General features: G+C 43.6%; 1 protein-coding gene across 6 annotated transcripts in view; it reads left to right on the top strand.

Annotated features, from left to right (window-relative positions):
• Positions 1-13,944, top strand: part of DPYD (dihydropyrimidine dehydrogenase) — a 512,239-nt gene that overhangs the window by 343,850 nt on the left and 154,445 nt on the right. Inside the window, exon 10 of one of the 6 annotated variants that reach the window (XM_083620604.1) lies at positions 9,002-9,257. The exons of the other annotated variants lie outside the window; for them this stretch is intronic. Within the exon in view, the coding sequence (XP_083476730.1) occupies positions 9,002-9,005 (4 nt within the window). The 3' untranslated portion in view covers positions 9,006-9,257. Of the gene's footprint in view, positions 1-9,001; positions 9,258-13,944 lie in introns of those variants that run through there. 6 annotated transcript variants of the gene reach the window in all.

The following is a 13,944-nucleotide window of genomic DNA, read 5'->3' as shown; positions in this document are numbered from 1 at the left end:
TGTCCAGTCTGATGGAATCACAGGTGTTCATTTTATATGAGATGTTTAGGTTCTCGAGCGAAGAACCTTGAAGCTGGAAAGGAAGTATGCACTATCTCGAAATGACGAGAGTGTCTAAGCAAATGTGTAGATGAATGTCTGGAGTTGTGTTTCTCTCTCTCTTTTAAAAAGCAGGCCACAAACTACACCTGTAAAGTATCAGTTTGCACTCCTGAATGAGCCACTCTGCCTTATTGACTGGCTGTGATTCATTAGCAGGAAGTTGCATTACAATTTATTGGCATGAAACACTGCGATTTGAGATCACAGGAAGTGCAACATTACGCACACCCTGGGCAGAAATGCGTATAGGATACACATTGTATTTTTTTTCTAAGCCAGGGAGGGAATTATGTCAAGGGCTTGTGCAAAAGGGCTCCACTTCCCAAGTGTTCTGTGGATTTGCCTTCAGTTGTGCAGAATGGCCGTCTTTCTCTCAACCCCATGCCTTTGTGTCGCTGAAATAGCTTTTTATGAAAAATGCGATAGTCAGTGGTACACAACAGTAACACACATTGGAGATTTGTATCTTCAGTAAGAAACATCCTTTGCTTAGAGCGCAAGACATTGGTCCTATTAGGAAGGAACGCATTTCACAATTTTATGAGGATGATAAGCACATCTTGAAGACGTTGCCCCAAGGTGTAAAGTAGGAGAAAATTAAAGCTGTTTCTGAAATAATCTGCCAGGCCTCTTCCGGAAAATGAGCTGAGAGCTTCTCTTGATTACTGGGAAAAACAAACCCTTAATGGCGAAAGACAGCTTTAGTACTCACAGCACCTGATCTTGACAATTCAGCTAATGCCAGTGCTGAAATCTCCTCTATGAAGGAACGGGAGAAGAGCTCTTTGCATGAATACGGAGCATGGCTTAAAATGTGAGCCATTCTGTAGCTTGACATTCCTTTCCTCCTGAAATAGGATGCACAATTCCATTGTTAAAAGTGCTCTGTGTGTGCACAGACACGCTCACACACATGAACATTCATGTGCAAAAATACATTTCCATCCTATTGCAGAACCTTGCTTGAATTTTGCATTCCAGCACTGGGAGATCTGAGAAGCAGAGAAGAGTTTGGATTTGATATCCCGCTTTATCACTACCCGAAGGAGTCTCAAAGCGGCTAACATTCTCCTTTCCCTTCCTCCCCCACAACAAACACTCTGTGAGGTGAGTGGGGCTGAGACACTTCAGAGAAGAGTGACTAGCCCAAGGTCACCCAGCAGCTGCATGTGGAGGAGCGGGGACGCGAACCCGGTTCCCCAGATTACGAGTCTATCGCTCTTAACCACTGCACCACACTGGCTCTGCTGTGACAGGCCAGCCCCATCAGGCCTCGTCTCCCCTCCCCAGACAAGCCATTCCATCAGGCTGCCTCAATGGATGGGGGGGGGGGATAGGAAGCAGGAATAATAATCATAATCATATGCCACCCATCTGACTGGGTTGCCCCAGCCTCTCTGGGCAGCTCCCAACAAAATATTAAAAACACAATAACACATCAACCATTAAAAACTTTCCTGAACAGGGTTGCCTTCAGATGTCTTTTAAAAGTCAAATAGTTGTTTATCAGTTTGACATCTGATGGGAGGGTGTTCCACAGGACAAGCGCCACTACCAAAAAGGCCCTCTATCTGGTTCCCCGTAGCTTCACGTCTCACCGTGAGGGAACCACCAGAAGGTCCTCAGAGCTGGATACCTCATTGTCTGGGCTGGACAACATTTCATCCTTTTTACTGGAACTACAGCTCCACAGCTCCATCAGGCACCTCCTGCCCCTGAACTGCGCCAGCTGGTCATTATAGGAACAGTTGTTTAGAAACTAGTGCCTGAGTTTTGGTTTTTATTTTCTTCTTCTGTGACTGTCCTTTCCCCTTTTTGTGGGTTGTTGTTGTTGTTGTATTGTAAGCCTGTGGTTAAGAACTGTCTTGTTTTGATTGAATGTAAGCTGCTCTAGGACCTTTTTTGGCTGAGGAGTGGGGTACACATGGATAAATAAAAAATATAAAACTATAGACACACATTCTTCTCAATGGAACAGTGAGAAAGGATACTGAGCACAACCCTGTGTGTTTTTACTCCAAGGCATGCTCCATTTCATTCAGTGAGACTTACTTCCAAATCAATGAGTGTAGGAATGCAGCTAACAGACCGATCCTAATGAGGTGTTAGGGTGGAGCGATGTGGCGGATTTATCGCTGTATTCTGAAACCTTGCTGGTTCATGCTGACTAGGATAGAAGGTCCCCTGGCCCCTTCTCCTTTTCATCTCCAGCTTTGGGATCATGCCTGTGGAGCTTTGGAGCCAGTGAATTTAAGTACACCTGCAGTATATAAATATTGGCCTCAGAATATTCCACAATACCACGAGGAAACAGTTGGGCACAGTTGTAACCAGGAAGAATGGGTGAAGCCGAGGAGTTGGCCATAAGCCATCTTTGCCCTTCTCCAGCCCTGGAGCCCAACTGCACAATTCCATTTTCCCAGCATAAGTTCAACAGCGCAATAAGGATTTTACAGTTTGCCAGATGCCATTCCATTGAGTCCAAAAGGACATTTATTGAAGGGATGAGACATTCATCTCCATGGTTTTGCATCATGCCTGTCACATGCCTTCTCCAGAGAAGCATTACAGATACAGTGGTACCTCAGGTTAAGTACTTAATTCGTTCTGGAGGTCCGTTCTTAACCTGAAACTGTTCTTAACCTGAAGCACCACTTTAGCTAATGGGGCCTCCTGCTGCCGCTGCGCCACCGGAGCACGATATCTGTTCTCATCCTGAAGCAAAGTTCTTGACCTGAAGCACTATTTCTGGGTTAGCGGAGTCTGTAACCTGAAGCATCTGTAACCTGAGGTACCACTGTACTCAGTACAAGAAAAGTCGAATATGCCTAGATTAAAATGTGAAGTACTGGATGGAAGAAAAATTAGTAAGGAAAGAATATATAGATGACTTGAGAAGACTGTAGAATGCAAAGATTATTATAAATTGTATAATGTGGAGGAAATTGAGTAGGGGTGGAGGGAGAAAAGAATAATATGATGGATTGAGGAAACATAAATGTAAATGTATGGGGGGATGGGGAGGAAATGGTGTTGGCTTTGGTACATTTGTACTGTAATGGAATATGTGAAAACCAATAAATAAATAAATAAATAAGAAAAGTCGAAACGGGTGATAGCCAGTGGCGTAGCGTGGGTTGTCAGCACCCGGGGCAAGGCAAATAATTTGCGCACCCTAACCCCCAGATGTTGCGCCCGGTGCGGCCGCCCCCCCCTGCACCCCCCAGGCTACGCCACTGGTGACAGCAGACACCTTGAAAACTTCATCCCAAAAGCTAGAGGGATGCATGGGAAGGGAAGTATCCATTCATAGAATTCTAGATTTGGAAGGGACCGTAAAGGCCATCTAGTCCAACCCCCTACAATGCAGGAATCTTTCCCACAGCCATCCCTGGGTGGGCTCAAACCTTCTGGTTAGCAGCCAGATACCGTGACCCATTGTGCCACTGTCTTGTGGAACAAAAAGGCCTGCGAAATCCCTGCTGTTGTCAGTTAGCTCCTCCTTACCCCAGTTTTCCTCCATTTCACAAAGATAAGTGTACTTGGAAAAGGCTGTCACACTGCTTAGCTTATGATATGCTGGGTCTTTCTTTTTAAGGGATTTGCATTCATATTCAGTCCCCCATTCCAAAACATTTGTTTCCATCATTGCTGCTTTTTAATCCCAAATTTCACACCCAATACGGAACCATTCTTCCTGATTCTTGCCAAAAATATAGGCTGTAGGAAGGGGGAATAAGTTTTTGGCATGCTGCGGTATGCAGAGGGCATACACAATCATCTTCAATCATTCAGCCCTAGCTTTCTGTAGCTTTATTCTCTGCAATTCTTTACCCTCTCATAAAAATCATATTGAAAGAGCTGCTACTCTCATTTGGCCATTTTGACTATGAGCTGCAGGAATCCATTAATCCAGTAGCTGTCCATTTTAGCTTTGAAATCACAATACTGGTTTCTTGAGGACAGAAATCGATGCTGATATGCACCGTAGCTGATGGTGTTTTTTTTAAAGCAGTTCTATGACAGGCCCATCTGTTGACTATTTGACAAAAGATGGAATTCGGAAGTAACACGGGACTAGTAATGCTCATGAGATAATGGCATGTGGGGGTCTCCTAAGACAACAGAGACAGAACTTACAAGATAGAATAGGAAAAGACATCAATATTGTATCACACATGGAAGTGAACCCGCTGGATGCTGATTAGCTGAGACGGCAGGGTAGCACGGAATGTAAACGCGCTTTCTCATTGCTCAGAATGTTTGTCGTTCAGCTTCAGTGAGGAAAGGGAAAGTTGTCAGAATGGCTGGGATTTAATCCTTGCATTTTCTAGGGGAAGGAGCAGTTTTGTGGGACAAACTGTGTCCTGAGCAGAGGAGACAATGACCAGGGGATAATATGTCTGAAGGTGGACTGCAGAAAAAGCAGTGGGCTGGGAAACAGGAACCTGAGGGAAGATTGGGCAGGTAAAAAAGTTGCATTTAGTGTATAATGAAGTTATATGTACGAGTTATGTTTAGTTTGCTCATTCACTATTAATTAATGTATGAGCTGGTTTGTATCTACTCCCTTATCCATGAGAAATAGATACTAGTGTTTCTTAAGGAGACCCTTAACCTTTACAGTGGTACCTTGGGTTAAGTACTTAATTCGTTCCGGAGGTCCGTTCTTAACCTGAAACTGTTCTTAACCTGAAGCACCACTTTAGCTAATGGGGCCTCCTGCTGCCGCCATGCCGCCGGAGTCCGATTTCTGTTCTTATCCTGAAGCAAAGTTCTTAACCTGAAGCACTATTTCTGGGTTAGCGGAGTGTGTAACCTGAAGCATATGTAACCTGAAGTGTATGTAACCCGAGGTACCACTGTATTCATAAAATCCAGTCACATTCTTGGCATATTTCTTTCTGCCTATTTGTTCTCCCTCAACTAGTGGGTCCTGCTCATGACAAACTTCTTAAAACACAATCTTAGCATACAACAAACTGCATTCTGTTTGTTGATGAGGGAGAAAAAGAAGTGAAATCTGGATATCTGCTTTGCTCTGGATAAAGGTAAAGGTAAAGGTACCCCTGCCATACTGGCCAGTCGTGTCCGACTCTAGGGTTGTGCGCCCATCTCACTTAAGAGGCCGGGGGCCAGCGCTGTCCAGAGACACTTCCGGGTCACGTGGCCAGCGTGATGAAGCTGCTCTGGCGAGCCGGCACCAGCGCAGCACACGGAAACGCTGTTTACCTTCCCGCTATAAAGCGGTACCTATTTATCTACTTGCACTTAGGGGTGCTTTCGAACTGCTAGGTGGGCAGGAGCTGGGACCGAAAGACGGGAGCTCACCCTGCTGCGGGGATTCGAACCGCCGACCATGCGATCGGCAAGTCCTAGGCACTGAGGTTTTACCCACAGCGCCACCCGCGTCCCTGTTTGCTCTGGATGCCTGCAGTTTATTCTAGGAATTCCCACGTTCTCCCTGCTCCTTAACGTGTTCAGGTTAATTTGAGTGGTATATTTTTGACCAAAGGTATTTTGCACGTGTTTAGAGGCCCTTCAGTACTTCACAGATGTTGGAACTTACCAGGCACTGCCTGGCAGAAAAAGATTAATGTACATAGTTGGCTGCAAAGTTTGCTGGGAATGGCTCTTTATGGGTAACAGGTCTGGGCAAAAAATAGAAATTTGGATCTTCTTTTTGCTTTCAGCTTCTTCACAGAAGGGTAATAGCAGCACACATCTCTTTTCCAAAGGTGGTTCTTTTCCTTTGTGTTTTTCACTTGGGTTTTTGTTTAGTTTTGTTTTTTAGGGGGGTAATATGTAGGCTGATCAAGGCTACTGAACTGGAAAAAAAGTTTGCACATGCCTGGTGTTCCTTTGCTTTAGTCTTCATATGTTCAGAGCTGAGACCTGGCACTGAAGGCAGCTTCTCGTATTGAGCAAATGCTGGCTCAGTTTAAGCACTGAATATTTGGGGAAGGGAGCAGATGGGGATATCCACCTTCAGCTGCAAAGCCCAGCTGTTAAGAGCCCTTTGCTGTGCCGAGCTATCAGTTTGGGCCAAGGAGAGTGTGTGTATGTGCTATTTTCAAATATGTAGAAGGATGCCAGAAATACAAGCTTCTATACTTTTCCTGAGTGCTATTTTTCCCTTTGTGGGCTGGTAGTCTAATACATCATTTCAAATTGTGTGAAGTGGGGGGGGGGGGAGAGTGCCTATTTTGTAGAAACCTCCTGATGTATATTTTGTTCTAGGAGGCCTAGTTTGGTCAGAATCGAGTATACACTTCCGGAGTAAACGCTAAGTACATTACTTCTGGTAAATGAGCCACGATAGCTGCTAGAAGGCCGTGAAAATTTGTGTCCCAGGCTTTTAGACTCATCTACCCATGTGCTATCTGAAATGAAAGGGGCCCCTTGATTGCCAGATATGAAATAGATTGGCATTATTTTCAGCTCTCCAACGTAGCTCTCCTACGTAGCAAAAACAAATAGCTCCGAAGCAACAATGTGTCTGGTAAGAATTCATTTTCCAGGTGCGCCTGGGCAATTTTGGGGCAGGTGTCCCATCTGTGAAGATACTTCACAGGGGATGCCATCAGCTTACAGCAGGCATAGGAAAACTTGGCCCTCCAGATGTTTTGGGACTACAACTCCCATCATCCCTGACCACTGGTCCTGCTAGCTCAGGATCATGGGAGTTGTAGTCCCAAAACATCTGGAGGGCCGAGTTTTCCTATGCTTGGCTTACAGTGATGGGAGGCAGCATAGGATGATGATGGGAGCTGGAATTCACCAGCATCTGCAGAGCCACAGGTTCCCCGTCTCTTGTTTAAATGGTAAAAGAAGACTGCATTGTTCCTGCTTCTTTGCTATTGTGCATGCATCTGTTGCTCTGGATGTTTGCGCCTCATTTTCAGATAAAAATACTGGGGAGGAAATGTGTAGTGAAAGGGGAAAACCCTGGGGATTTCTTTGCCTTCTTGCCTACCTTGTTTTTCAATGTGTGGTCTCAAGAATCAATAAGGTGTCAGCACCCTGTTGTTAAGTTTTTGCTGCAGGTTATAGTTTAGGTGTTTGAAATATTGTAAAACTAGACATAACCACTTTCCATTAGCTCTTCTGATTGTTCCTTGGCCTCTCCTGTTCCCCCGATACCAAGGCAATATCTTAAAAGTATGCTGTTCCTGCTAGGGTTGGCAAAGTGGGGTGGCCGGCTATTCTGAAGCCATTCAGAATTTCCCATGCTTGGCTGAGTGGGGATGGCTGAGCTGCAAATGCTAAGGATCATTCATTCCACATTCCCTTCTAAGTGAGCATCATTGTGGTTTTCTTGTTTTTGCTCTTTTGCTCTTGGCTCTCATCGCTAGTACTTATTTCTCTCAGACTTTTGGCCCTCAACAGCAATGCTCTGAAAGAGCAAGAGGAAGCGTCGGTTTGGATGCGTGCTCTCACATGCCCTCCAACATTTCTTCAAACTAACTAACTAACTAATTTACTATTTGTACGCCACCCATCTGACTGGGTTACCCCAGCCACTCTGGGAGGCTTCCAACATATATTAAAGGTAAAGGGACCCCTGACCATTAGGTCCAGTCGTAACCGACTCTGGGGTTGCGGCGCTCATCTTGTTTTACTGGCCGAGGGAGCCGGCGTACAGCTTCCGGGTCATGTGGCCAACATGACTAAGCCGCTTCAGACGAACCAGAGCAGCGCACGGAAACAATGAATGTATTGCCAAGAATGTTGTTTTTGTTTCAAACACTGCAAATTTTGGATAAAATGGACTGTTTCAAGAAGTGGCAGAGAGATATTTCTAGATTTGTCTGGCAGGGCAAGAAACCCAGAATAAAATTTAAAATACTAACTGATGCAAAAGAAAGAGGTGGATTTGCCCTGCCAGACCTTAAACTTTACTATGAATCAGCTGCATTTTGCTGGCTAAGAGAATGGCTGCTTCTTGAAAACACAGACATTTTGGACTTAGAAGGTTTCAACAATGTATTTGGGTGCCATGCATATTTATGGTATGATAAGGTCAAAGCACATAAAGCATTTAAAAACCATATTGTCAGGAAAGCATTGTTTAATGTTTGGACAAGATATAAAGACTTGCTTGAAAATAAAACCCCAAGGTTGTTGTCACCGATGGAAGCGAAGGCTCAGAAAAAGCTCAATATGGAGGCCAGATGGCCGAAATATTGGGAAATTTTGGAACAAGAGGGAGACAAATTGAAATTGCAGAGCTTTGAGAAACTAAAAGACAAAGTGCGAGATTGGCTTCATTATTATCAAATAATGGAGGCTTACAATTTGGACAAGAAAATTGGCTTCCAGGTGGAAAAATCAAAATTGGAAACAGAACTGTTAGATCCCAAAACTAAGATTTTTATCAAGAATGTATAACTTGCTGTTGAAATGGAACACTCAGGATGAAACTGTGAAATCTGCTATGATTAAATGGGCACAAGATGTTGGACATAACATCATGTTGGCTGACTGGGAACAGTTATGGACCACAGGTATGAAATTTACGGCATGTAATGCCTTAAGAGAGAATATTATGAAAATGATATACAGGTGGTACATGACACCAGTCAAGCTTGCAAAAATATATCATTTGCCTGATAACAAATGTTGGAAATGTAAAGAGATTGATGGTACATTCTTTCACCTTTGGTGGACGTGCCCAAGGATTAAGGCTTTCTGGGAGATGATCTATAATGAAATGAAGAAGGTATTTAAATATACCTTTTTGAAGAAACCAGAGGCCTTTCTCCTGAGCATGGTTGGCCAATTGGTGTTAAAGAAGGACAGAACTTTCTTTATGTACACTACAGCAGCAGCAAGAATACTCATCGCAAAGTATTGGAAGACACAAGATTTACCCACCAAGGAAGAATGGCAGATGAAGGTGATGGACTACATGGAATTGGCGGAAATGACTGGCAGAATCCGAGACCAGGGAGAAGAATCAGTAGAAGAAGGCTGGAAGAAGTTTAAAGACTACCTACAGAAACATTGCAAAATTAAGGAATGTTAGAAGGATGCTGGAATGAAGTTATGTGGTTTTAGCAGTAATGTTATAAAGGAGTATGTAAATATGATTGTTAACAGGTGAGAATGTAAAGTTACAATATATTAAGACAAATGATTAAGATAAAAACAAAGATGGAAAGGATTTGCTGAATTAACTAATTGAACTAGAATACAAAAAAGGGAGGTGTGAGGAAGTCAAGGAAACAAGTAAATGAAAGATAAGCTATGGAAAAATTGATTTGTTTTTAATTTTTAATTTTTCAGTTTTTTGTAATTTTTTTATTATTTTCTTTTTTATGTTTGTAATTTCTTGAAATGTTAATAAATATTATTATAAAAAAAGGAAACACCGTTTACCTTCCCGCTGTAGCGGTACCTATTTATCTACTTGCACTTTGACGTGCTTTCGAACTGCTAGGGTGGCAGGAACAGGGAACGAGCAACGGGAGCTCACCCCCTCACGGGGATTCGAACCACCAACCTTGTGATCGGCAAGTCCTAGGCTCTGTGGTTTAACCCACAGCGCCACGCATAAACATTAAAACACTTCTCTATACATGGCTGCCTTCAGATGGTCTTAGGGTCAGATAACTCCATACCCTCCAACATTTCTCCAGTGAAAATAGGGATGTCCTAAGGAAAAGTGGGACTTTCCATTGGTCAAATCAGAAACCTGGACAGCTTCTGTAAATCTGGGACTGACTCTGGAAGGTCTGTGTGGAGGGCCTGCTCTCATAGTTTATCAAGCTATGAAGAAGCGTTGGATCTGCATGCTCCCCTCCCCTTGTTTCATCCCTTCACCGCTGCATCATGCTGGTGAGTTAATTCACATTAAGCACCAGTTCTCTGATTCAAATGGGGACTCAACATGGGGCAAAGGGAGGTTATACTTGTATATACAAGGGGCAGGGCTTTTCCTGCAATCTCATTAACAGAGCAGGGAGCATTGAGGCTAAAGTGTAGATCGTGCTTGAATTTGTCTATGGAAACATATCCATGTGCCAGTTCTCCAAGTCTTGTGAGAGTTGCTGGAGCCAATTGGAAGCCGTGTTAGAGCACAGCAAGCAACATTCTGAATAGCAAGTTAATGCTGCCCAAAACCTCTTTCTGCAACAGAGATATGATGGGATTTTGCAGTGAAACATGGACATGTATTTTTAGGGACAGAGAGATTTGTGGAAATTTAGAAATAAATACAGTAGTACCTCGGGTTACAGATGCTTCAGGTTACAGGCGCTTCAGGTTACAGACTCCGCTAACCCAGAAATAGTACCTCGGGTTAAGAACTTTGCTTCAGGATGAGAACAGAAATCGTGCGGAGGCAGCGGGAGGCCCCATTAGCTAAAGTGGTGCTTCAGGTTAAGAACAGTTTCAGGTTAAGAACGGACCTCCAGAACGAATTAAGTTCTTAACCCGAGGTACCACTCTACACGCATGTAGAATGAAATACAGACCCCCACCTGTGCTACACATTTAAATACCACTTTAAACAGTCATGGCTTCCCCCAAAGAACCATGGGAACTGTAGTTTGTTAAGGGTGCTGAGAGTTGTTGGAGACACATACTCCCCTCACAGAGATAAAGTTCTCTGAGTGGGTTAAGAGCCAATCTCTGTGAGGGGAAAAGAGGCCTCCTATCAACTCTCAGCACCCTAAACAAACCAGGATCCCCTGTTCAAAGGAGTATGATACTGTTTTAAATGTATAGTGCTGATGGGTCCACAATACATTTCACTCAGCGAGGAAGACTGTGGCCAAGTGTTGTTTTTCTGCTCAGTTTGGTGCTTAAGTGCTAACCATTCAAGGTCCCTAGTCTCCCTTCTTCGGGTATTTTATTTTTTTAACCAGATTTGGAATGGAAGCCCCACAATAAAGGAGTCCTTCCAAAGGATGAATATCCTATGAGAGTACCTCAAACAGACGACGCAAATACTCAGTGCTATTTTTCTAGGAAAAGAGGTGCCAGAACTCACCATGAGCACATCTCTTGTTCTCTTATAATGACAGTGGCACCCACCAGAGAGGCGCCAGAACTGAGTTCTGGTGATTTCTAGTGGAAAGAAAGCCTTGTGAACACACTTCTCAAAGGAGGAGTCAAAAGGGATGGCCCAGAGACCCAGACTCCTCCTACCTGATAAACTATGATTTAGCAAGCCAGCGATGTACATCTTCACGGGGACAAAGTGTTTGCGAAGTAATTAGCCGCAATTACAAGCCTTGGGTTCTATATTCGGAAATGGCATGGCCCTCCATCAAAAGCTTACAGTCAGGAATTGAGCAGAATGTAGCAAACATCTCAATGAGTTGCCAAAAACATCCCAAATAAAGATGTGTTCGTTTTATCATAAATGGAAAACCAAGCCTGCAGCCAGCAGTAAATGGACAAGGCAGGAAATGAAGGCTTTAATGAAGAGTAGCTTTGATGGGTTGAAGGCAAATTAAGGCAAATTTACAGCAAGCGTGCAGATTTGAATGGGAGAGAAGATTAAAAAAAAAAACTAAAGATCAAGGGCAGGGTATGGAAATGGTAGCAAAGAAAGAGGAGAAATGGGATGAGGGAAGTGTGGCATTGTTACTGTAAAAACAGCAGTCTTGTGGCTTTTTTATATATAAAAAAGTAATAAATTTATGGTGGTGGACTGTAGTCCATGAAAGCTTATGGTCTAATATATTTGTTAGTCTTCAAAGTACCACAAGACACTGTGCGTGTTTTGCAGCAACAGACTTGACACAGCTGCCCCCTCTGGAAATTGCTGCAATAGTTGTCATGGTACAGAGCCTAGCAAAGAAACATTTCAGCCTCGCATAACTGACCTTAATCTGGCTATTCTTGAATAAATAGGTTTGAAGGTGGACTCCAGTGTGAACCCACAGAATTGCAATTTACAGCATTAAGAAGTTCTAGCACCTGTGGCTTAGATAATGGATTTTTGTATCTCACATGTTAATTGGTTCCCCAGTGCCAGGGTGTTTGTGCTACCATGCCAGCACTGCTTTCGGAAGGGCCCCCGTAAAACTTTTGCATCGCTGTCACTTTCGGCACTTTCATTTCCCTCTGACACCACCGCTTTCAGTCCCCTTTCCCCAACTCTGTGACTTAGGATAATACTCCATGCATCTGATGAAGTCGGACTCATGTCCACAAACACTTATGCCACAATAAAGCTGCCAGTCTTTTGAGGTGCTACAAAACCCCTTTGTTATAGTTGCCTTTGGTTTCCAGTACTTCCACTGGGAATGTTCAATGCTGCCATCTTCTTAGCAGCTCAGCACCTTACCTTGTTGCTAAATTAAAATTGGCACCACTTGATCTTCTCTGCTTTGCACGTGCACAGAGGCTCGTGCTGGCCATCCCTGAGATGCAGCCCAAGGAGTGTTACTGTAATGCAACGCTGGTCGCATGCTCCCCATTTCCTGCGCTCAGATGAAACGTCCCTGATTTAGCCTTTGTTGTTTGCCATTCCCATTCTGTGTTCTCTGCCCCACTGTGAACAAACGCCAACATGCTCGCATTGAGGGCTGCTGCTATCCGAGATTATTTGCCTGCCGGAAGGATATTTGCTTTATTAAAAACAAACAGCGGCGGCAGCAAAAGATCCGCTGCATCTCAATCTGGTTGGGCAGCGGACAGTGCCACAACGCGACAGATGAGCAAGCAGCCAAAAGAAAAGGGAAAGAGGGAAGGGGGGGGGGAGGAAAGCCAAGAAGGCTTCTAGGCATAAACAGATGAGTAATTTGTTACAAGAGAATCTACCACTCACATTCAATTATTAAAAGGTTTGCATGTGTGCGATCTCCCCCACTGCAGTAGCAGCAGGTCTTAAATGCAGGTTGTGGATCAAAACAAAAGAAGGAAAGAAGTGGTTAAATTGCTTACTGGCCCCACTCTGGGTTTATTTATTTATTTTTAATTTCCCCTCCTGAGAGAGAGAGAGAGAGAGAGAGAGAGAGAGAGAGAGAGAGAGAGAGAGAGAAGGCTTGCAGGACAGTAATGTCAAGACATCCTGCATTACTTGTGTCTATCTCTATGCAGAATCTTTTTCAGCAAGGCGGCATCGAAAGAATAGATTTATGGACTTGGAGGTACATTGTTTAGTATGTCCATATCCATCTAGATTGACAGTTTCTACAGACTTGAATTTCCCAGGGGAGCGCAGCGTTACTGGTGTCAGTGGATGGCATCATTTACTTCAATGCTCCATTATTAAATTGATAACAAGATAATTCCTCTGCTTCTCACAGACATGACAGGGTTTACAACGGTTAACTCTCTTATTGCATGGGATTTGAAGCTGTAAGAGGGTTTTAATAAGAAGCTTATTTTTTTTATTTCAATCCAGTGACAAATCAAAATTCCAAGGGAAAAACACAATATGGTTTTTTTAAAAGGTCCACAAGGCAGCCATACTTGCAAGGGAGGGAGTTCCAACATCTGTCTTGCCCCCATTTCAAAGAGCTTGACTCTTTCTATTATGTCCAAACATCTACGGATAGCACTCATGGTCCACGATTGTAGCAAGCTAAAATTATTCCATATGATAAATGAGCTTTCTCACATGTGCAAATGTTAAAACAGCTTGTTTACATGGACTAGATGATGATTAGTAAAGTAAATTATCAAATGCAGCGTTCCTTGTATAGGACCAAAATCTGCCCGTACAATAAAGGAGGCATATAGACTTCCCTTTTTAACTATGCTTCATCCCATCTATTAATGGGTACCAGCAGAGAGAGAAGTTAAATATGTACTGACCCATCCACAGCAGCTATCTACATGCTACCAGGCTGGCTTGCATGTCTCAGAGCCATAAACAGAGAA

Source organism: Podarcis filfolensis (genome assembly GCF_964270895.1).
Source record: "Podarcis filfolensis genome assembly, chromosome: 6".
In the NCBI taxonomy this organism is placed as follows: Eukaryota; Metazoa; Chordata; class Lepidosauria; order Squamata; family Lacertidae; genus Podarcis; species Podarcis filfolensis.
Note: the sequence above shows the minus strand (reverse complement) of the source record. Positions and strands in the feature narration are given on the sequence as shown.